Here is a 23,323-nt window from a genome sequence, read left to right on the forward strand (position 1 = left end):
AACTCCCTATACCCATCCACACTGAGTGGGGAAACTAAGGGCAATTACAGTAATTGAAACCTGTAGGTGAACCTAAAGTTTTCTTTTTATCTGACATAATTCACTCACTGCATTTAAGTTTATGCTGACTATATTTGACAGTCTAACAATGTAATGAATAATGGGTACTCAGAGTAAAAATAAAAGATCGATGTCAATATTAATCATTCTCCTGGGGCACTTGGCTGGCTCATTCGGTAGAGCTTGCAACTCTTGAACTGAAGATCGTAAGTTCAAGCCCCATATTGGGCCCACGTGGAACCTACTTGAAAAAAAATTCATTCTGCTGTGATTGTTACTGAACCCGTAGGTAGAATGATCAAGGTTTCCCTCATCTTCAAGAAGAATAGTGATTTAGTTGATTAGTTGCTGCTTTTCCATTATTAGCCGGCATTAGTTTTTGTTAAACAGATTACGGGGCATAATGATTTCTATGAAATGGTGAGTTAACATATGGTATATGTGGCAGAAGGAGGACATAAGTGATTAATAGATTGTTGATAAGAAAAGCTTTAGGGGCTGCCTGGGTGGCAGTGTTGTTAAGCGTCTGCCTTTGGCTCAGGGCGTGATCCCAGCGTTCTGGGATTGAGCCCCACATCAGTCTCCTCTGCTATGAGCCTGCTTCTTCCTCTCCCACTCCCCCTGCCTGTGTTCCCTCTCTCGCTGTCTCTATCTCTGTCAAATAAATAATAAAAAATCTTAAAAAAAAAAAAAAAAGCTTTAAATGTCTGAATAACTTAAATGAGAAGTTTGGAGTTTTTTCAGCTCATCACGATTTAAATTTTTACCAAGTTCTGGCTTATGGTGAGGGACCTATACGTTCTCTGACATGAGTACCATTGCTTTGCTAGAATGGAAGTATCTGATTCTGACTTAACAGTGTCATACATCTGTGAGAATACACAGCCTGTGAAGCCATGCACTCTTAGCCTATGGCTGGAGATTGGACCCTAACCCTAGGCTGTCTATAAAATGACTGCTTACCTGGGGAGACAGCATGAGCCGCAGAATCTGAACAAATCCTTTGGCAGTACCGGGGACGTAAGAGCATGCTGTCCGAAGGAGGCTTTGACCCTCTGGCAAGGCATAGAGCTTACTCCTTCTCCCCAGGTAAACAGTCACTTTACAAACAGGTGTCTGGAGTTAAGGAGTTAGTGTTTATCCATTGGGCAGAGTATGTGGCTTTACTGGCTATATAGTCTCCTGGACTTGCTGCACAGTTAAGACTCTTATGGTTAGAGTTTATTTGTGTCCCACCTTTGATTTTTTTCTTTACTTCTCTTCCCTACATCAGGTTCAAGTGTCCTCAGTAAGCCTTGTTCAGTGACTGTAGCCAATGAGACAAGCAAGAAGAAAGTGGATGTTATTGACCTAACAATAGAAAGCTCTTCTGATGAAGAGGAAGACCCTCCTGCCAAAAGGAAATGCATCTTTATGTCAGAAACACAAAGCAGCCCAACCAAAGGGTTTGTTAATTTATAGTTCACTATTGCTTATTACACTTGGAACTAACTGTTCTTGGTACAGGTTTGTAAATGTCTTTTGAGAGTTGCATAACCTTAGAAGGCTATTTTCATTGGCGTTTGTTAAGTTGAAATATTTTCAAGAGAGCACCTGTTTAAAGGAGAGAAAATTTTGATGAAGAAATTATTACCATCTTTGGGAAGTGAGAGTTGAAGTCTTCTCGTGTCTAAGTATTTATTTCATATTTGATCCTTTTTTGTCATTTTCTGGAACCTAAATTTGGCATCGCAGACCAACATGAGTAAGCCTGGTGTAAAAATGGAGTGTGGCATTGGGAATCTGACAAGTGTGGATTCCAGTTTTGATACCGTTGCTTACTCGTTCTGGGATCTTGACTGAAATACTTGTGTGAGCCTCCTTTTTCTGCTCTGTAAAATGGGGTTAAATAATGCCTACCTCATAAGATGATCGTCTGGTTTCAATAAGATAGAGAGCTTAGGCTCAGTGTCAGGCATGCGGTAGTTTTTCAATAAAAATTGGTTGCCTTCCTATTTTCATCCTCTCCAGGGCAAACTGGGGGCAAGTAAATGCGTTCTAGCATGTATGTTTTATGACTCTTGTGGTAGAAGCTATAGCTGTTTTATGTAGTAAGTGATAGCTCTAAGTATCTAGCAACAGGTGCTTCTTAGAAATTTTGAAATCTCCAAGTTAGTAGCAGAGGGTTTTCCTGACATCCCATGAACAAACTGTGTTAGACTTGGGTGTGCCGGTCTTGTCCTTTGGGCCTCTCATTGCACTTATTTTTTCTAATGGCTTTATTGGGGTATAATTTATATGCCATAAAATTTTCCCATCTTAACTATTAAGTTGCCCAGTTCATTGATTTTAGTAAATTCAGAGAGTTGCCCAGTCATCATCACAATTCAGTTCTAGAATATTCCCAACACATCGTAAACTTCTCTCATGTTCACTTGTAGTTAATCCCCATTCACACCCCAAATCTAGGCAGCCGTTCATCTTCTTACCATCTCTGTGAATTTGTCAGTTCTAGACATTTTATATAAATTGAATTATACTCATTGTATTTTGGTTTAAGAAGTCTAGAAGTTGTAGCTACCCAGCTCATTCCATGAAATCAACTTAATTCCCAATATCCAAATGAGATTTACATATTAACAACCATACAGAATGAAGCTGGCTCACAATAGAAAGACCAGTGAAAATTTTGAATTCAGTCTTAGAAAATCATTTAATTATATTTTAAAATGGTATCCATTACCACAAAGTAGGGTTCATCCAGGAATTCTTTATTGTTAGGAAATACATTGATAAAATGGATCGTGTCATAAGGATGACTATATAGTCATCTTAATGGATTCTGGAAAGGTATTTAGTTCATTAATAGCCATTCCTGGTAGAAACTCTTTGAAATATCAGAATCCATTTAGTGGTTTGAAGGGTTTACCACCAAAGCTGATTTATTCTTAGGCTGCATTAATGAAAGAAGCATAGTGTCCAGGATATATACCCACACTACTTTTATTCTGTTCAATGCTAGATGATTTTTACTTAATATCATTTTAGTCAGTGTTGATTATGAGAGGATGGGAACAAGGTGGTAAATAGTGCATACTGTAGCATGGTGGATGGATGGGTCTAAGGACTGAAGCTGTTAAGCCAGGACAAGAGAATATATAATATGTAAATATGTGAATATCTTGTAGTTCTTAAAAGGGAATCATTGATTAAGTGGATTAAGTTTATTCTATGTTATAACATTTGGGAGATCTAAGTCCAGTGGAGGGAAGATAACATGGAAAGACTTTCCATTGGAGCTGAACACTAGGAAAGTTGATGTTTTGTGCTAAAATTTAATATTTTCTGTATTGAGGTAGAGTGGATGCCACCTGTCCTAGTGGGTGTCATGGAGACTCATGCTATGGTTATATCATCTCTGTAATCCCTTCCAACTCTTAATGCTTTTACGGTTTTGTTCTTGGTCATCCTTTTCATATTGTCTTGTGGCTCAGCATCTAGAATTTTCATGGTTTTCCTCTGCTGCGTAAGTTTATCGTGGGACTTCTTGGTTGATGATAGTAAGCGAATGAGAAAGAATAGAGAATGAGAAAACAGGACAACTTGCTTTCAGGTACATTCCAGAGAGCAGTTATTTTTTAAGAGGTATTGTTTTAGTAAAAATTGTTCTTTTCTTTTTTTCTAAGATTTATTTATTTATTTTAGGGGGAGAGAATGCATGCGAGTGGTGGAAGGGGCAGAGGGAGAGGGAGAGAGAATCCCAAGCAGACTCTTTGCTAAGCACAGAGCCTGACGTGAGGCTTGATCCCACAACCCTGAGATCATGACCTGAGCTGAAACCAAGAGTCAGACGCTCAACCGATTGAGCCACCCAGGCACCCTTAGAAATTGTTCTTAAAAACAATTTTACAGTTGTTTTATAATCAAGAGGTAGAATGCATTCCACCTAGATATAACTTCTGTTAACATTTTGATGGTAATCCTTTTAGCCTCTCTCCTTGAATACCTACTCTAGTCCTTAAATGTGGTGGTCATATAGTACCTGTCAGAAGAGACTGGCACCTTAATCTAAGACTGTTAGAAAAACCTCTGATATTTTTCTACATTTAAGATAATTTTAAATATTATGTCCCCACCCCATTCCCTGAACCATGGAATGATTACTTTGTCACTAATAAGGTATTCTAAAGACAGGCATAGAGAAGTATAGAGATAAGTATTTCTGTGGATTAAGACTCATTTGGAATTGGTAACAAAATTCAGTCTTTTTTATGTTTGTATGATAAAGTGGGAGCACACGGGATTTCAGATTTATGGATAAAAATTCAAGTTATTGAACTGTTAACTCATTTTCAGACATCTAAGTCTGGGCCAAGTATGATGAATTCAGTGATCCAGTACACGGTCTGGAATACTAATATTTGCTCTCTAGCAGTGTCCTAGCAGTTTACCTTTGTGCTGTGATGTTATGGATAAAGCTAGAAAAATTTAAAATATATATGTACACATGGATAATGCATACCTATGCCTGTGTGTGTATTTGCCAGTCCTGTGAGGAGGCAGTAACATGTTACAAACTTTAAATTTTTTTATTACTTTATAGTTAAACATTTTTATACCCATAATTCCATCAGAAATAGCCATTTACATTTCTCCATGGTCCCTGTTATTCTGTATTTATAAATACATCTATTTTTTGCATAGATGTTAGAATCATTTACCTTTCTGAATGTAGTCCTTGTGAACATTCTGATTAGAACCCAAATCTGCTACCAGTGCATAATTTGATAATGGTCACAACCGACTAATTTACCGATTCTATAAAAATGGAATTTGTATTAATGGTTGCAAAGTTCAGGTAATAGAAATTAATCTACACAAAATAATTTAGTCTTTTAGATGTTTGCTAGGGTTTTAGATGTTGACCTAATAATTTATACCTTCATTGGATTTTGACATTTCACATGTGAATTTTGTATTGGAGAAACAAGGAGTAATTACTTAAAGTTTCATGTTATGAGAACAGAACCTGTGCAATAATCAGATGTTACTATGGTGATAGACTGTGTCTTGGGACGCTGACTTGATGCTACAGGTGTAGGTAATGGAGCTGGGGAGGAGAGTGAGTTTTGTTGTTGTCTCCTATAAATCTGACTCAAGTTCAGAGGTCAATTCAGGATCAAGACAAAAGAAACTTTTCAGTGTGAGATATCAAAGGAAGAGAAGGCAGAGCAGGAGGAAGGTAGGCCCAGGCATGTGCACATGTGTGATGTGTGTGTGTATCTTCAAAAGCTTGTCTCTCACATTTAAAATAATACGATTAAGATATTAGTACTACGAGACAGCCAGAATAATCAGAGCCACTTTAACCCCCTCCTCAGCATGAGAATACCAGTCCCTCTCCTTCTTAGCCCCTGTCCCTCCCCCAATTACAGATACACATTCCTGTGTGGGAGGTAGGATCGTGTGTAATTTGAAAATACTTTTGGTGATTACCTGTTGTACTTTCATCCCTGTAGAGGACCATTGTTTTCAAACCTCTAAGAAAAGATGTGCTTTAATACAACATAACTTATTTGATTTCATCCCCAGTTCATTCTTTCCTCCTCCACAGAGTCAGTCTGTTCTAGTATTGCTTACCTCCTGCTTGTGGTTTTAGGTCTCCAAGTAACATCGGAGGCCAAGAAGCCTTCTGATTCTAAGCCAGGCAGGTTGCTCTTTGGATGATGACTTCCATCTTCAACTACCTCTGGAAAATGTGTTTGAAATACCAGGCTTCTGTTAATTTTCTCAAGCATGTTATGTTTCCTATAGATCCATTTTTAAGACTTCTGAACTCTGACCTGTGTTACTTATTCACTATGCTGAGAATAACCTAGTTGCCAAAACAGCTATATATGTACTCTCAAGATGACTTCATTTTCCAGTGACGTCTGTATTTTTGACAAAGAATATAGAGTAAGAGCTGCACAGGATCCTCATGTCATCATGCAAACTAGTTTTAGAATGACTCCAGTGTCTAAATAGGTTGTGATTATTTCAGTGGTTTGAGATTTAAATTGAGATCATGAAATAGTTTTGTCAGTTGTTTAGAGTATGAAAAGTGTCCTGCAACTATGTAAGCAGTTCTTATCACTAGTATGTAATAATCGGAGCAGTAAGCGGAAGTGTTTCAACCAAAGGAAAGGGCATCTGGAGGTCCTAGTGGTCATCTCAGTCTAGCTTGGTGACCATGGTGCTCAGTTGCTGTTGGGTTTACTTTCTTCATTTTTGTAATGATCCCTTCCCACTACATAATTCTGTGCCTCTCTCATTAAGCTTACAGTAGTTCACCGGCAGTGCTTTGGGATGCTAACATTAATGTCCCTGTGCCTCTCCTGTCCCCTCTCCTTTTTTTTATTTAATAAATTTTATTTTACAAAGTGCACAGTTGCTGGGACCTGTTTATGCATCTTTACTAGCAGTAGGGGTATCTCCACTTTTGGTATTTCTGGCGTAAATCACTTGAACGCCGTGTTTTGAAAACAGCTTAAGGAGTCCTTTACTACGGAGTTCCTGAAGGGGGCTGCCCTGGCCAGGGAATTGTGAATCTTCAGTTTCTCAGAGACAACAACTGAGGTTACTAGCTTATAGATGGGAACTTCCATACAGAGTTTGTCATATGGGGCCCTTGTCAAACAAGACCAGGTTATTATTGATCTTAGGTTCCAAACTCTGCCTTTGGACTGTTCCTATTTGGTTTTGGCCCCAGATTTGTTCACTGGGTCTTTATCTTTCTTGGCTGACTTTCCTGCATCTGTTTTCTTCTTGTCGTCCTTGGGTGACATCATGAAGCTCGGAGAGCAGCTGTTACCCCTGCAGCCTCGCTAAGATGATGGACAAAAAAGATGGCCGCCAGCAGCCATAGAGTCCCTAACATTACTTAGTTTCTTGTGTACATTCAAGATGTTTTTCTTGTGAGGTTCTAATTGTTGAGCTTGGGCAACTAAGAGAAAATGAAGGTTAAATAGATAGAATGCCAAGTCATCTCTCTTTATTCCTGACATTTAAAAAAAGATGATTAATTATACTGCTTCTTGAAATTATAAAGCTGATTTTATATATATATATTATTATATATATATATATATAATATATATATATATACCATATATATATATATTATATATATATATATATAATATATATATATTATATATATATATAATATATATATATTATATATATATATATAATATATATATATATATGGTGTGTGTGTGTATATATGTGTGTGTGTATATATATATGAATAAAACTAATTATAGTGTATTTTTTAAGTGTGTTTAATTTTTATTCTTAGCATGATTAGTTAATTTCATAGTCTATAAACCATTTTAGAGTAGATGGTATCATAGTAACTTAACATTTTTATTTTCGGATATTTTGTCTTAGATCTTGAGAAATCATCTTATTCTAATTTCTGACTGCTGCCTATTGTCATCAGGTTGGCTGGCTTTAGGATTGGCTATCTTTGCTCAGGTGATTCTCAGATAAGATTGCTGATAATTAACACAGTTTGGGTTAGAATGAAAGAGCTTCTGGTTTAGCTATAGTAGCTATAGTAGCTTCACTTATAAAGGTGCCATGATTTATGTCAAATCTTTGGAGTCCTCTTTTATTTCTAAATGTCTTTATAGATAAAATTACTAATATCCACATCTGTGTTACACATACATTAATAAGAGCCTATGTACAGTATATTTCTGTTGTGGATGACAGTTTTCTGTATTGCTCCAGCACTGTACATGATGTTTTAATGCCAACTTGCTCTTACGTCACAGCTGCTGCTGCGAGCCAGCGTACATTCATGTTAAAATGAAGACTGTTAAGAGAGAGGAGAGTAGAGTGGAGGACTGTGTAGTGAGTAGCCGCCGTGTAGTTGTGTTGAAACTTAGTGCACTTACAGCTGAGAATGCCCAGTGGTGCAGCCCTTGTCTCCTGTGAACTAACAGCCAGATTGTTTGTAATTTCCCGTGCTATTTAAAACAGGGTTCTCATGTATCAGCCATCTTCTGTAAGGGTGCCCAGTGTGACTTCGGTTGATCCTGCTGCTATTCCGCCTTCATTAACAGACTACTCAGTACCATTCCACCACACGCCAATATCAAGCATGTCATCAGATTTGCCAGGTATGTGAAGAGTTATTGTACTTTGTTACCAAGTTTTATTTATTTTTACTCTTAATCTGTGGAGCAAATGTAGCGTCAAAATTTAAACAGAAATACTAAGGAAATTTGAAGGCTTCATTTAAAGGTAGTATCTGTTTTAATGCATCACGTTCATTTCCTGTCATTTTAACTACAGACCAATCTATAGATTCCTGATGATTGGAAATATAGTAGGATAGTAGGAAAATTTTATGGACTTTACTCTCCCTCCTAAGGAATTTGTACTCAGAGATATTTTCTTTATCATAGAAGTTTCACAGGTTCAGAAGATTATTTTCTCATGATCTTCTTGGTAGTCCGTCACAGCTTCAGAACATAGTGCGGTAGAATGGGGTTAACGTTACCCATAGCTTTACCCTGTGGCCTTTTATCCCTCTGTAAAAACAGGATCTACCAGCTGTTTCCTTAGAGCACTGCTTAATATTTAGGGATATCTCTTAGGTGTATATTAACATTTGAAAAGTTCAGTGCTGCTTGAATTACCTTAGAACCAAGGCCATATTATAAAATTTGGAACCCCCCTCAGCCTGTGCCCCCCACTTTTCTTCCCTCCATAGCCATTGTTTTCGTAGACATTTTTTGTCAATCAGATTTGAGCAAGCTGAAACCAGTGCCTCTTGTATTCATGACTTCCCTTTTTTCTGAGGGGCCCTTTTGATGGAATACAGTTCCCTCCTCCTGTTCTTAATTTTCTTTTCTAGATTTGTGAAGTTAATTTTGACCTACAGTTTATTTTTTTTACCCTCTCAATGAGGTCTTTATTTTAAGCATGGTATATATTCTGTTGGGCAAAATTTGTGTTGTTGAAACAGTCGGTAGTTGTGTTATCTGGCCTAGTGTAATCTTGCCACTTGAAATTTATTCGGATTATTCGAATAAAATTTAATCAAGACAAATAGACCAATAATAGTATCTATCAAAAATTTTCAAAAATCAACTTAACTGTGTTTACTCCATATGTACTTGGGGAATTGGTATTTTAAAACATTGTTAAGCCCAGTCGGCACCAATTAAAAATTATTTGTTGTGTACAAAACTTGATGCCAAGATGCAGGGGAGGTTTCATGGTCCATAAGACAGACGGAACTCAGAGATACTTAATTCCTAACTGCCGTGTTTTCCTTTAACTTTGTCTAGTTTTAAATGAGGTTGCAGAGTGTCCACATATCGTCTTAGTATGTGTTATAAATAAGCATTCTGGAAGAATTTGTGTTCCTAAAAACCTTGAAATACAAATTAATGCTGAAAAACCTTTTTGTTTACTAAAGCGACCCTGGCCATCTAGGAATAGCCACAATTTATGAATCACTTGCTCTGTTTTCAAATTATGTAAGTCTGGGAGAATTTTTATTTTAGGGAATTTACGTTAATTCAAAATTTGGGCATAAAGTGAGACTATTTATAAAATGTGCAGATTTAAGAAACAATAAGGTATGTTAACTGTGTATTTTGTAAAATACATTTCAAGTTGGTATTAAGGAACTAAGACTAATATGCAGGGCTGATATTTGGCCAGTATAAACCAGTATGGGGATACTGGTTATTGAGGTGTTCAAGTGCTTTCTTACCAGTTGATAAATTGATCAGAATAGAATCTATTGTATTTTAGAAGAATTACCAGTTTAACATCATCTATGAATTATGTAGCAATTACTATATCTAAATAGTTTAGTTTTTACTTTGGTTTTATTGTTAATGTGCTCTTTTGTAGTTAGCAATTATTTTGGGGTTTTTGTGCATAATTTTTATGTAATTAGTCCTATTGTGCAAAGTTTTGATATTTATAAATTTAATAATTTATAATAAAATATTAAATAGAACATCAAGAATGGAGAGATGACAAAGTTTTAATACATTTCTTAACATTCCTTTTAAACATCATAAACGTGAATCTTCTGAATCTGCAGGAGAACAAAGAAGAAATGATATTAATAATGAACTGCAGCTTGGAACACCTCCTGATACTGTGCAACAATGAATACAAAATAAAACAAATAATTTGTATTTATGGAATGGAAAACAGCTTGATTATTTCAAGAAAAAATATGACTGCCTTATTATTGCTAGTGCCATATTGTCAGGTGCGAATGGTGCTCAAAAGTTGTATCATTAAAATTGGAAAGTGCTAAACATTTACATATTTAATCATGTAGCAATCATGTTTTGTTAAAGTTCATGGCTCAAGGAAAATGTGGTGTTATTAATAAGACATGTAGAGTCAGTTTCACATAAGCACTTAAAATCTAAAAACTACAATTTTATCAGTGTTAATAAAACAATATTTAGAATGTACCATCAGAATTTTAACACTGCCTGCTTTTTAGTTAAAAATAATTGAGCATTTTCAACCATGAAATATTTAGGTGGGCATAAAAATATATCAGTACAACATGCTGCAGTTGAAACTTACGGTGAAATAAGAAAACAGCATTTTACTAAACTACAAAACAGGGCAGTAACATTTTAATCCATATTCATGAAACTCTATCTATTTCATATAGGAGTTTTAATAAGTATACTTAAAATGTGAGATGCAAGACTTTGATGATAGTTTAAAGTTTCTTGTCAGAAGAAATAACATCCGAAATACTGTATCAAACTTCAGTGTTAGTGTTTGAGAAAAATGGTTTCAGTGAGAAATATTTGACTTAAAACATTGATTTTGTGTGGAGATCATCTGTGTAATGCTAGGGACACAGTCAAGAGTTTCAACCAATATTAGAAACATTTCTAGTTGTTTTATTATGGCATATTATAAGTCACCGTATTCCGTTATCCTTGGATAAGGTGTCAAAAGATACAGATGAAGTAAATGTCTTAAATCTTTTATCAGTATATATTGACTGGCACACGTGAAATGATCATCAAAAAGAATTAAAGTACATCTGAAGAGCTGGGAATTGAAATAATGAAAATACGAAGAATCTTTGCACCTTGATGGGCAGCCTCCAGTGCTGGAGCTGCACAGTTTGAAAATTGTATCCGGCCTGTATATTTATTTAAATTGCAATTATGAAGTGGGGATAGTTAAACATTTAGAAAATGCGTATTTTTGAGTGATTTGGCTTTCATACACAATATTGCAAGAGATAATACTTTTTTCAGCTTTATAAGAAAGGTTTAAGTTATTCAAATGGACCGAGTGATTCAACAAACATTAAAAGTGGTTGAACATATAAAATTAAGTAGGCTATAAAAAGCAGAAGCTATTATAAAAAGAAAAATGTTGCACCATTTGAAGCAAAACCAAATTAATAAAATTAAGTCAATTAAAGGACATGCTAATAAACTATCTTTGTGACTTAGTCAATAATAAAAATGTTGAATATATAACATTCAGAAGGTATTTTAAGGGCTAGACAGATTTTGAATTATTGTTCAGCAGAAGCAGAGGATTTACTGAATAATATCATTAATGTGAAGAGAAACTCTCAGCTGACTGAGGTATGTCATCTACTGATTATGAGTATAATGGGGAAGTCATTGGAAAAATTAATTGTGATCCCCTTTGTCCAGTGTTGGCTCAGACTCCCTTGTGTCATACAGCTAGTGACAGGCATATGGAGTGAAAAGCTGTATCAGCAGTTTTTAAAAATGTTTTAGAAACTGAATGATTTCTTTCAAATGATTGGTGCTATAGCTTGTATCACTTGATAAGCCTTTTTATCATATCCTTACAGATTATAAGGGAATAAATAGACTTTAAAAGAGGTGTAAATTACTCATACTGGTTATTAAATATTTTAAATATCATTTCCACAAATATTCTCTATTTTGAGTAACAGTCTAATATCAGACTTTTATTCTGTATGATTGTTATATTTGAGGTGACATTGAATGCCAGCATATAAAAGTTCATAGAGAATTAAACAGAAATTGGCCTGTCTCACTGACCTATACCTAGTAATTTTTTTTTTAATGTTTTAAAATTCAGTCAGAGAGGTTTAGGGGGACTGATTTTGAAGTTTATTGCTAGACTTTTCAGAGCCGAAATTTTTATTTATTTATTGTTATAATTTTAATACTTCAAAATTGTATTACTGGGCAAACTTTTCCACATTCCTGTTTCTAAAGCATAATTGGAGAATCCCAGATCTTTGGTTTAGAAAACTGCATTAGCTTATAACCCAGTAATCCCTACTAAGATTTGACTTGTTAGTGAGCAGCAGTTAGCCAAGTGCTTGCTTTGTGCAGAGCGTTGAACTGTGTATGACTCTTCATGTGGGGACAAGGTGACAGAGAGCGATCCATGAAACAGACATCTGTTTGAGAAGTGCTATTTTAGATGAAGCTCAATGTGGTGTATTTCTAAAAAATAAATGTGAAGTATCTTAAGAGCCTAAGTATGTTTTTTTAATGGTCCGAATCCAGATCATTCTCTCATCATTTTTATTGCTTCTCATTCTGTTAAGTGATGAAGGGGAAAAGTTTGCTTCGGCTAGTCTTATTTCTCTGGAAATGTTTGGACTGGTCCCTTAAGTTTCTGGGAGGTGGTTTTTCCAGTTGTTTTGTGAGGGAATATGTTCATTTTGGCATTTTATGCACTTTAAATATCACTGATTGTGGTATTGAACTTCTCTATGGTAGAATGGTAAGCACTTACCCAAATGTTTAATGACTCATGATAAAGACAAAATGGTTTTGGGAAATAATTCTTGTCTCCAAAATATGAGACAACTATTAACAAAGCATTTTTGTTTTAGGTTTGGATTTTCTTTCCCTTATTCCAGTTGATCCCCAGGTATGTATCCTGAATTTAAGCAACTAATTTGTATTTGATTGTTGGTTATGTCATACTAACTAAAAATGACCAGTTGCATAAAATCAGGACAGTCGACTTTCAGTTACTTAGCTTGATGGAAAGGAATTACTATATAAGTATTTCACAATTTTATTTAGAGGAATAAAGTTGCTGTTTCTAAATTTATCATATTTTGACCGATACCAGAATTTTTAATTATATTTTATTTAGTTTAATATACTCAGTTGGCATTTTTTACAAGCGCTTGAGTGATTAAAATGAGGGGAAGCAGTGATGCGCGGAAGTTAAAACTTCACAGAGATTATTTGTGAAACACTCGTTCTATATGTAGAAAAGAGCGGAAGCTGGTTCAACAGGCTTGAATCATGAGCTTGATTCTTCCTTGTGTTTAGAGGCAGTCAGATTCAGACTTTGGGGATGCCCCAATCTAAAGTTGCTATAAACCAGTCATTCCCGTTTTTTCTGCCAGCGATAAGAAACTCGCGTAGCCCAGAGTCCCAACATGAAGACCTGCAGTAAGCCTGGACTGACAGGCATAGAGCAGAGGCAGAGCAGAGGAGGGAAAGGCACGGGAGAAGCAGAAGGGGGAAAGGGACCCAGAGAGACTTGGAGAGAATTGCCAAGGGTAGGGAGGGCCAGAGGAAGACCCACAGACCACTGCTTCGTAGGCCACAGAGGTTGCTAAATCTCTTGTCGACCTCCTATGTCAGGGTTCTGTATCTCATCACCAAAACAGCACTGGAAATTTGGGCCTAGGGTAACACGTACAGAATGAGGAATTTCTTCTCACCTTGAGATGACTTTGTTACATCAGTAGATCCTTAGCAAAGGTAGCTATATGTTTTTCTAGGAAATGGAATCTTCAGCCTTAAAATATTACTGATTTTTGTGAGAATCATCCTTTAAAAAAATGACGTTGGAACCCAGAGGGTTTTGATTTCATAGTGCTATTTGGCATACTTAGTGTCAGGCTAACTTCTTTGTTAAGCCAGTGGAAAGGTGAGGTGGTGCTTTCAGTTTTCCTGAGAATCCTTAGATTTGTTCTCCTTACCTCCGTAGTGCCCCCTTAAGCCCTGTTATCTTTGTGCTGATATGTGCCAATTACGCATGAAGACTACAGAGTTGGAGGTGAATTGGCTGCAAGTTGAGTATTATAATTTACAGGGCCTGTTGATAGCAGTACTGTGGTGTCTAGCATTCATCTTATAAATAAGAGAGTACCTTTTTATTACCAGGCAGTCAAAAATGGCCTGAGAGGAAGTAGAGATAAAACGTAAGTTTCTGGGCTTTTTTCCAGATTGTTTCCTCAATATTACTGGAAAATTAGAATTGATTTGATTTTAAAATAGTTTAATGCCTTACGATTCTTCTTTCTTTAGAGCTTCTCAGAAGCTTTTTAAGAACTATTCCTTCTCCCCCCCCCCCCCCGCCCTTAACCAATATCCCTTTGATCTCTTTGTGCATGACGTTCGTTTTATTCATGAACCAAGACCATAACCCATCCTAACCACTAAACTACTTTTTTTTGGTAAGGCAGCCTGAATGTTAGTTGTTGCTCTTCCACTGACTGGCAGTGTAAGCCTGGGGCTGTCATTGCCATTTTAAGGTCTTTTGGAAAATCATGTAGTTGAAACAGCTTCCTGTTTGGTGACTTAGTATGTCTAATGATAGGCTGAAAAGTTTATTGAATTGATGATACTGATAGGATATCTTTACTGATCTTCTTTGATACAGTTAATCTAAAGACATACTTTTAGGACTTCTCCTCTTGTATATATTGGACCTCACTTACTTTACTGAAGTCAGTGGTGCTGTTTCTCACATAAAATATTCTTTGGTGACATAAAATAAAGCTGTTAGCTCCTGTCTTCTCTACTTCTCTTGGACGATATTAGAGTATTAAACTCAGGTCTGAATTTGGGAGTCAGCGATCAAGATGGTAAAGAAACTTGAAATATGAATTCTTGGAGGGCGGGTATCGAGTCTCACAAGGAAGATTAGATCAGATCTCCTTTAAGATTTATTCCAAAATTTTGTGATTATGTGGGGTACACCTTTGTTCTGAACATCCCGTGATAGCTGCCATGAAGTCTCTATTTTAGAATGAATGCTATGTTCCTGATTACACAGGTATCATTTCAGAAAGTATGTCCGAAGGATTCAGATGGCACTATTGAGTTAATCAGTCTTAACATTATTCCTAAAGGTTCTGATTGATACTAAATTTTGAAAGAATTATTGAATTTTGCATTGGCATTTTTGCTTAATACCATTGGAAATAAGTATTTGCTAGACTTTTTGATGTGATTTAAACCAAGTGTAAATACATTTAGTGAGCAAATTCTTTTGGAGGTTAAGTATGAGTCATAATTGTGGGGCCAATATTTACTATTAAATAAGTTTATTGTTGACATTTTTGTACTTGTACCTATATACTTGGTCAACAAACAAATCCTACAAGATTTGAGAAAATGAAAAATATACTGCACTCATTAAACAGTAAACTAGCTAACTAAATTCATGCCACCTTCCATCCAAAGATGTGAAGTTTTGAGAAATTTCTTAATCCCACTGGGATTTAAATATGTGGCTATCACTTGTGCATATCTAACAATTTCTAGTCTCTTTATTTAAAATCAATGTAGCCTCTTCCTCATCGGCATCATTGTTTGTTTCAAGCAGTACTGTCCTCCTATGTTTTTGGATAGTCTCACCTCACCCCTAACAGCAAGCAGTACGTCTGTCACCACCACCAGCCCCCATGAAAGCAGTACTCATGTTAGTTCATCCAGCAGCAGGAGTGAGACAGGGGTCATAACCAGCAGTGGAAGTAACATTCCTGACATCATCTCATTGGACTAAAGGAGGACTCACTCGGTTCTAGGAATCATTCATCAAAACTGTTCTTTCTTGGATCTCTGGTCCATGGAAGCTATTTTTTTGGTAACAATTACTTTGATATTTATTGAAACGTCAAATGGATTCTTTTGCTTTCTGAGAGACGAACACAGATGACTGCAGCAAGAACCAAATGACATGCAAGGATTTTTCCTACTCATGCTGTACTCTGAGCATCAGATACATTCAGCCATAACTGTATCTTCTCCAGAGACGGATTTCAATTTCATATGTTACTGGATGGATTCTACACACATCGGTTAAAATTTTTTTTGTTGTAATAAACAGCAATAAAATTATGTAAATATTCAAGTAAACTTTTTTCTAACTAAGAGATGTAATCAGTGATTCTAAAATGACAGCAACTTTTGTTTAACCTGATGTGAAGGAAAAAAATACATGGAAAGAAGTCATGTTTGCTGAATGAGTCCTTTCCACGGAGATTTGTCCTGTTTCATCGAATAATGAAGTCTTGCTAAGTGTCCAGAGCTTGGCTCCACTTTTCTTCCTGCAGTTCCTCTTTTCTTCCTGATTCCATCAAAGAAAAATGGCCTTTGTGTTACTTATTTTTCCCTGGTTGTCATTTACACTTTGATGTTGTTTGCTAGCAGTTGCAGAGGGAGGTTCTGGGATTCGGCTGCTTGGTATCAGTGATTGTGCTGAAGAACACTATGCAGATTCTGCCCTGACATAATGTGTGTTATTTTTGGTAATTGTACATTCTCATTCTAGAGATTTCTACAAAATTGGGCTTGCCTTCTCAAAAAAGAAATTCTGTGCAGCCATTGAATATTGAATGAAATGTTTTTGGAGCAACCTGTGGCTAGACTGTTCATTAGAATTTTGTTCACACTGACCAGAAACATTGAGAGCTTTGAGGCAGTAGAACAACAGATTTTGGGAAGGTGGGATTAACAAAGTTTAATCTCTCCCTGGGAATTTATTTTGCTCATTTATTTTATAGAATAATATACAAATCTTTGCTGAAATTTTTCACATTTCAGTGACACTAACAAAGCAGATATGATTTAGAACTCTGGTCACATTTCTCACCAGTACAGTCTCAGTGATGATTTTCAAACTTAATTAGTAGACAAAAACAACGGCAAGGCACGGGGACTGCATCGGATTTCCTGTTCCTTTTTTTACAAGGAAATCTTTCCTGATACCACGAAGGACATACAGAGTTAGAAATATGTGAATTTAAAGTAAGGAAGGTCTGGGGAGGATGGGCCTGCAGCCCATCTTGAAAACCACTCGCTCAGAGTGTGTTTGATTTTAAATCCCTCAGGAGACCGAGTTTTACCCTTAGAGGAACATTTCTGTCCACCTTTTATATTTCCCTTTGTTTCATTTGGCTCCCTAAATTTTTGAGTTCTCAAGGAATTAATACTTTTCTAATGTTTATCTTTCTCTTCCTAACTGTATCTACTTTAAAAATAAAATACCCTTTTTAAGAAGGACTAATCTGATTTCTCAGACCGAAGCGCCCAGACGAAGAGTACCAGTCCAGCTAGAGCAGGGACATCTCACATTACTTGAGGGTTGGTGTAACTCCAGGAAGCTGACTTGTCACTGCTCGGTGGTTTTTGTTTTTAAACACCTTCTCAAGTTTTTATGGCCGCTGTGCTCCTTTTGAACTGATTTAATTTCATGTGATTTTCTACGTCATCCCTCCTTTGGCAACATCATCCCTTAAATTAATATATTATTCCTTTTGGAGAGCTGCTTACTATTAAAAACGTGGAAACAAACCGGAATCTTCTTGCAGTAGTTGCACCATCGTTGCCAGTTTTACCTTCTTAGTCATTAGATTTCCAGTCCATGTTACAGGACTTTGGTCCACATAGGGAATTTCCTCCTCGTCAAATTTTATGTTGCTGCTCTAAATACAGATGCAATCTCTGTTAACTCTGTAATCAGATAGAAAACGTAACTCCGACTTGTGTGGTATAATTTGTTAATAAATAAATGATGTATATTTGTTACCATTTTGTTACCCTTTAGATTTTCAGACTCCCCCTCCCCAGTGTAATCAACAAAGTTTTATAAGGTTAAATGAAAATATATTCATAGAAATTATTTACTTGGTTCTCGTAACCGATACCTCTGTGCTTTTATAGTTGTGCTTTGTTTCCTTTTTACTATTTTATGTGAACAGTTTTAGTGTTCATTTTTGGTGCTTTATACTGAAATTACATAAAATTTAATTTATACAGGTGACTAACATTTTAAAAAATACACTTTTAAGTTTGTGATCTTAACATTGGGGCTTTTATGTATGTATCTTTGAAGGTGAGTACTCTTCATGCTTTTGCCTTACAACAGCAAGATCATTAAGTCATTATCCCTTTTTTTTTTTTAAAGCACAGTCACCCGATACTTCTACTGAGACTGTAACTTTTTAGTAGTTTAGTTTGCTTGCCCAGATTTCTGCTTAACCTAGTGCAATGCAGTTTCAGAGGAGGTGGTCTTAGCGGTTACGTAGATGTTAGCCAACCAGTGATTATGTGGAGTATCTTGTTTAAGGAAAGGAACTGCATACTGCAGCTACTAGTTAAAAACAGAGGCAGCCTGTGGTTTTGATCCTTATCCGCGCAGAAATGTTAAGGGCTTTCCTTGATTTGGTGACTCCCGCCATAATTGGTGCTGAACTTCACAGCTAAACTCTGCTTACATTCGCTAGCTTTCTGACCCTTAGGTGAGCCACTTTAGGATTTTGTAATTTCCATTTCTGCCCAGAAGGTAAATATACTTGGCATCTGTCATAGGATAATTATAAGGCCAAATGAAATAATAGCGTTAAATTTAGGTTATGTGGCATTTATCTTATAATGTGCTTCAGGAAAGCTAGAATGAAAATAGTATGATTAGTGGAGGGTTTTAAGTATAAGTAAGTTGAGCCGTAACTCTTGACATAAAGCAAGTTTCCCTAGGGTAGAATCTTTAAAGAGTTTGAAGAAAGATTAAAATGTTGGATTTTAGGTGAAGTGGTATTCAACAGAGACTGTTCTGATGTTAGACCTTTCAGGCCTTCTGCCTTCAGGCCAGTCCTGGACACTAGTCACTTATAACCAAGTTTGTTTTTCTTTTGCTAATAAAGTATTCATTAGTTACATGTTGTCTTTTAAAGTAAATTTGATTTTTACAAAGCATTAGTTTAATTCTCAGATATGCTTTTTATTTCTCTTTAGCCCCCAATTGGTACAAAAGCACTTAAACTATGTACTTCCCCCCCCCCTTTTTTTAAGTTAGCACTTGTTTTCCTATTTTTTTTCATTTTGAAAAATGCAGAGCTGTGCGCCATTTAAACTTGGGTGTGATGTGTTTTGTGGCCCTGGGTCCACGTGCTGTGGGAGCTTATTGTCAGTAAGATCAGTGATTGCTCATTCAATCTGATTCACCATTTTTTCTGCTGCAGTTCTACATGAATATGGTGAAACTTGTGGAAAACAATTTAAGAATTCCTCTGCTTTTTTAAGAGTCTGCTGCTCCTGTCAAATGAATGACTGGTTTGTAAGCCCCCCTTTTTTTGTTATTAGGAGCCACGGTCCCAATTCGTAACAGAAACAAATAAAGCTATATAAAAGTGCCCACTCTTCTTTAATGCTTGCCTGATTGAATAATGTTTTTGTTTTTTCTGTTTATGTCAGTAATACATGCTCATTGTGGAAAAATTAGACAATACAGAAAAGTATAAAGAAAAATAATAAGCACTTCGATATTTTTGCATATTTCTTGCCCATCTCTCTGCTCCTTGTGCGTGTTTTTACATAGTTTTATTTATTCTCAATATAATTTGTGTCTCGGTTTTTTTTCTCGGTCTACATGTCAATTAAAAACTGTCAACTTTTATTAATTGCATGATAGTCCATTGTATGGTTGTGCCATGATTCGTTTCACCTTTCCCCATTGGACATTTTAGATTGCATCTCATAAAGTTACAGTGAATGTCTTTGTGTATAAATTATTTCCTTAGGATGAATTACTAGAGATGGAATTTCTGGGTCAAGAATACAAACACTTTTGTAGTTCTTGATTCACTTATCCAGACATGAATTTACTGATTTGTACTCCAACCGTATGCTATGAGAAGAACTCTTTAACCATATTTTCCAAAAATATGTACCTTTCCTCTCTCTGCTGGCATCTGCACTAAGACCCTCTACCTTTCTGAGCCTGGTGAGCTGGGCTGATTTGGAAGTACTTGGCAAAGATTTTCCTGGGCTGTCTCAGTTTCAGCTACATCTCTTTGACATGTTCCAGATACACCTGCTTAAGGGTATCCAAATAATTTTTCACATAGTTTTACTAGCCTTGTGAAATAGCCCGTTGTCTATATTTTCTATTTTTAGTTAGAAGATTTTGACTTTTTTTTTTTTTTTAAACCATTTGTACCTAGGGCCAGCCCTTAGTAGCCAGCTTTCTTTTTTCCTCTTTCTGTAGGCTCCATTTTGGGCTTTCTGAGCTCCCCACAGCCAGTAGGATCTCCTGAGCCAAAGGCAGTCCACCCAAACTGGAAGAGTGGTAAGGCTGACCAACAAAAGCAGGGCTGAGCTTTGCTTGTTTCGCTTTGTAGTCTTTTGTGTTTCCAGTGACTTGGCGTCCTAAGGGCAGCTCTGTGGCAAAAACAAAAAACAGAAAAAAACCCGCAAAAACAGATTGCTATCTCAAATGTTCAGGGTGTATTATTTTCTTGATTGGCATATCACATAATTTCCCAGACTGCTTTTTATTTCAGAATGGCTTTTAAAGCTTCTTCATTCTGTGTTCTCAAAGCTTAACTCTTTCAAGTGAAGAAGAGAGTTGTGTTATAAAATAGAATATGCCTCTTACTTTGGCCTTCATCAAACTATTCACATGTCTTATAAATGTGTGTGGGATAGAGTAGAATAAAAGATTTGGTCCCAGGCTTCAAAGGGCTCCTAATCAGCTTTTCAAAAATCAAGGATTCTTACTTACTAACAGGCATTGTGCTAAGAATTTTACAAAAATGTCTCATTCTTTACAATTGCCCTACAAAGGAAAGTGGTATAGTTCTCATTTTACAGATGAAGGAACAGATTTAAGTAAGTTTCTTAGTGGACTTGGGAGTCTGAAACAGACCTACCTCAAAAGCCCTCTGACTAAACGGAAGTGACATTAATCAGCTAGGCTATCTAGACCTAAGATTATAAGAACTGATTTTAGGTGATGGCCACGGGAATAAGGCAGGAGTGGACCCTGGAGCCATTCCAGAGGAAGACTCCAGATTCAGTGGCGTGAATAGGTAACAGGAGTGAGGGGCTGAGTCCATTTCTCCAGCCTGGGTAACCAGGATAATGGATACGTTTACAGAGAGAGGATGCAGTTAAAATGGACATTAGTCGTTTAGGAGAGGCAGTGAGGGGATTGATGTTAAGCATGAGATTTCAAAAGGGAAGGGCCTGTGAAGCTCGTGTTTGTTTTTCTGCAGTCTTTTGAAGATGTGCAACCTTCCTTCGTTGTCTGTTTTCGCGTTCACTGGTTTCCATTCTGTAGATCTTCCAGTCCCTCCCAGTTGCGCATCCACTCTCTGCTAAAGCATGCTCACTGCATCTCCACCTTTTCTGTGGATTTTTCTCTTCCCTGCCTTGTCACCTTAAGTCTGGTCATCCCCTGCACCTCTCACCAGTGTGGCCGTGTTCACATTCCACATAACTTAACAGGTGGGTGGTTGCTGCCCTTACTCTTGTAATTTCTAAATAATTTCTCCCCAGGCCTCTGACGAAAATCTGCCCCATGTGCAGCACGTGCGAGGTTCTACTGTTAGCTGCTTTTACTCTTAACCAAGTAACCTGACCACGTCCTTGGATTTGCTGAAGGCTTCATTCACTTCCTGACTCAGTGTTTCTTGCCATCTCTTAACTTTGTAGTCATTCTCAGTCTTCAGCATTTTGGCAGATGATCCATCCAGCAGTCTAGCTTGTGAGATTTTTGGTTACCTCTGATATTTTCCTGCACTGAAACACCCAACCAATATTTAACCCCTTGTGTTTTCTCTGTACTTCTTGTCCACCTTAGACTGCTCCTCCATTATTACAGCCTCAAAAGTATCCCAGATCCCTCCTCCGGGGTCACCCATCCGTCCTTTGATTTGGCATCAAATGCTTCTTTTGCCCATTCTTGTTGATTATTACAAATGTTACTCCTTTTCAAACCACACCTGTCTCCGCAGATGACCTTGCTTCCTAATGCACTCAGAAGATTCAGTTTGTCGGCATAATTTCTCTCCACATGTGCCCATCTTCATTCTTCAATCCAGTCTCAGGATGAGGTGGGCCCGAAGGCCAGTTTAGCCCCATGGACTTTTGACTGTTGTCTCCTGCCGTCTTCAGGACCTTTCTTCATCACACTCCCTCTTTTCTGAATGTCTTTCACCTCTCTGCTGCTGCTTTTGGCTTACAGAAGTGTTAGTCATCAAATATGAGGTCCTGTGTTACATGCCAGGTATTGTATCAGGCATTTAGAACACAAGGTAGATAAATACCTACCTTCACCAAAGTTGTAATTCAGTAGAATAAAGATGAGTGAAATAGGGAGATGACAGTGCAGTGGTAAAAGGCAAAATAGAGGGTGTTAGAGTAGCACATAGATGAGGCAGCTGATCCGGTGGAGGTGTCCAGTGAGTAGGACCGTGGCAGTTGATGAGTTGTCAAGAGAATTGACAGTGCTCAGAATAGCTGCACATTTGCTAAGGAATAGGAGGTGTGTGAGAAATCATGCAGGGCCTTAGCAGTGAGAAGACACTGAGAAGTTCTCATGATCATTAACCGTTGATGAGCAGCACTGGTTGAGTTTGGTATGATTGTCTCCATTTTACAAATGTGGAAACAGCCTGAGAGGGAGAGTGACTTGCCTGTGGTCATGCAGCTTGTAAGTGGCAAGGTAGGCTTCAAATTCAGCTTTTAACCACCTCAGGCCGCCCATGGTCATTCTATCTAAAAAGTAGGTATTTCCTAACTACCCTTTATCATGTCACTGTTTATATTTCAATATGGCACTTATCACAACCTGTGTTTATGTGTTGGTTCACCGTGTATTGTCTTTCCCTTACTAGATTGTAAGCTCCGTGAGGGCAGGAGTGGTCTCATTTCACATGCATCCCAGAGCCTAACAAACAAGGTGTGTGGTGCATAGTAGGTGCTCAATAAAAATTTGTAAATGAAGAAGTGGTGGATAAATGTTTGTATTTGACTTGTGCTGATAGGGTAAATAATTTAATACCTGAGAAGCAGGTGTTCACCAAGAGAGGAAAACGAGGAGATACATGTTTGGGGCAGATGGTAGAGGTGACACATGCTTGGGATTTGGGGGGAAGTCAGTATACTGACCTAGACTCCGGAATCTTACAGGGGCAAGCACTGGGAATGGGGAATTTTAGGGCAGTACACAC

The 23,323-nt window shown here is 37.1% G+C and overlaps 1 protein-coding gene and 1 pseudogene across 10 annotated transcripts in view; one reads left to right on the forward strand and one right to left on the reverse strand.

Annotated features, from left to right (window-relative positions):
- The window catches only part of PIAS2 (protein inhibitor of activated STAT 2), an 88,715-nt gene extending 65,619 nt beyond the window's left edge, over positions 1-23,096 (forward strand). For 3 of the 10 annotated variants that reach the window (XM_057313110.1, XM_026496253.4, XM_057313109.1), the window contains 4 exons: positions 1,334-1,505; positions 8,071-8,210; positions 12,953-12,990; positions 15,691-19,864. In XM_057313110.1, coding sequence (XP_057169093.1) covers positions 1,334-1,505; positions 8,071-8,210; positions 12,953-12,990; positions 15,691-15,873 — 533 coding nt within the window. In that variant the 3' untranslated portion in view covers positions 15,874-19,864. Of the gene's footprint in view, positions 1-1,333; positions 1,506-8,070; positions 8,211-10,156; positions 12,589-12,952; positions 12,991-15,690 lie in introns of those variants that run through there. The other 7 variants (XM_026496254.4, XM_048218405.2, XM_048218406.2 and 4 more) reach the window with 5 other exon arrangements.
- Positions 6,484-6,866, reverse strand: LOC113253382 (40S ribosomal protein S25-like; annotated as a pseudogene).
- Positions 23,097-23,323: the final 227 nt, after the last annotated feature.

Source organism: Ursus arctos, unplaced genomic scaffold (assembly GCF_023065955.2).
Source record: "Ursus arctos isolate Adak ecotype North America unplaced genomic scaffold, UrsArc2.0 scaffold_17, whole genome shotgun sequence".
Classification (NCBI taxonomy): Eukaryota; Metazoa; Chordata; class Mammalia; order Carnivora; family Ursidae; genus Ursus; species Ursus arctos.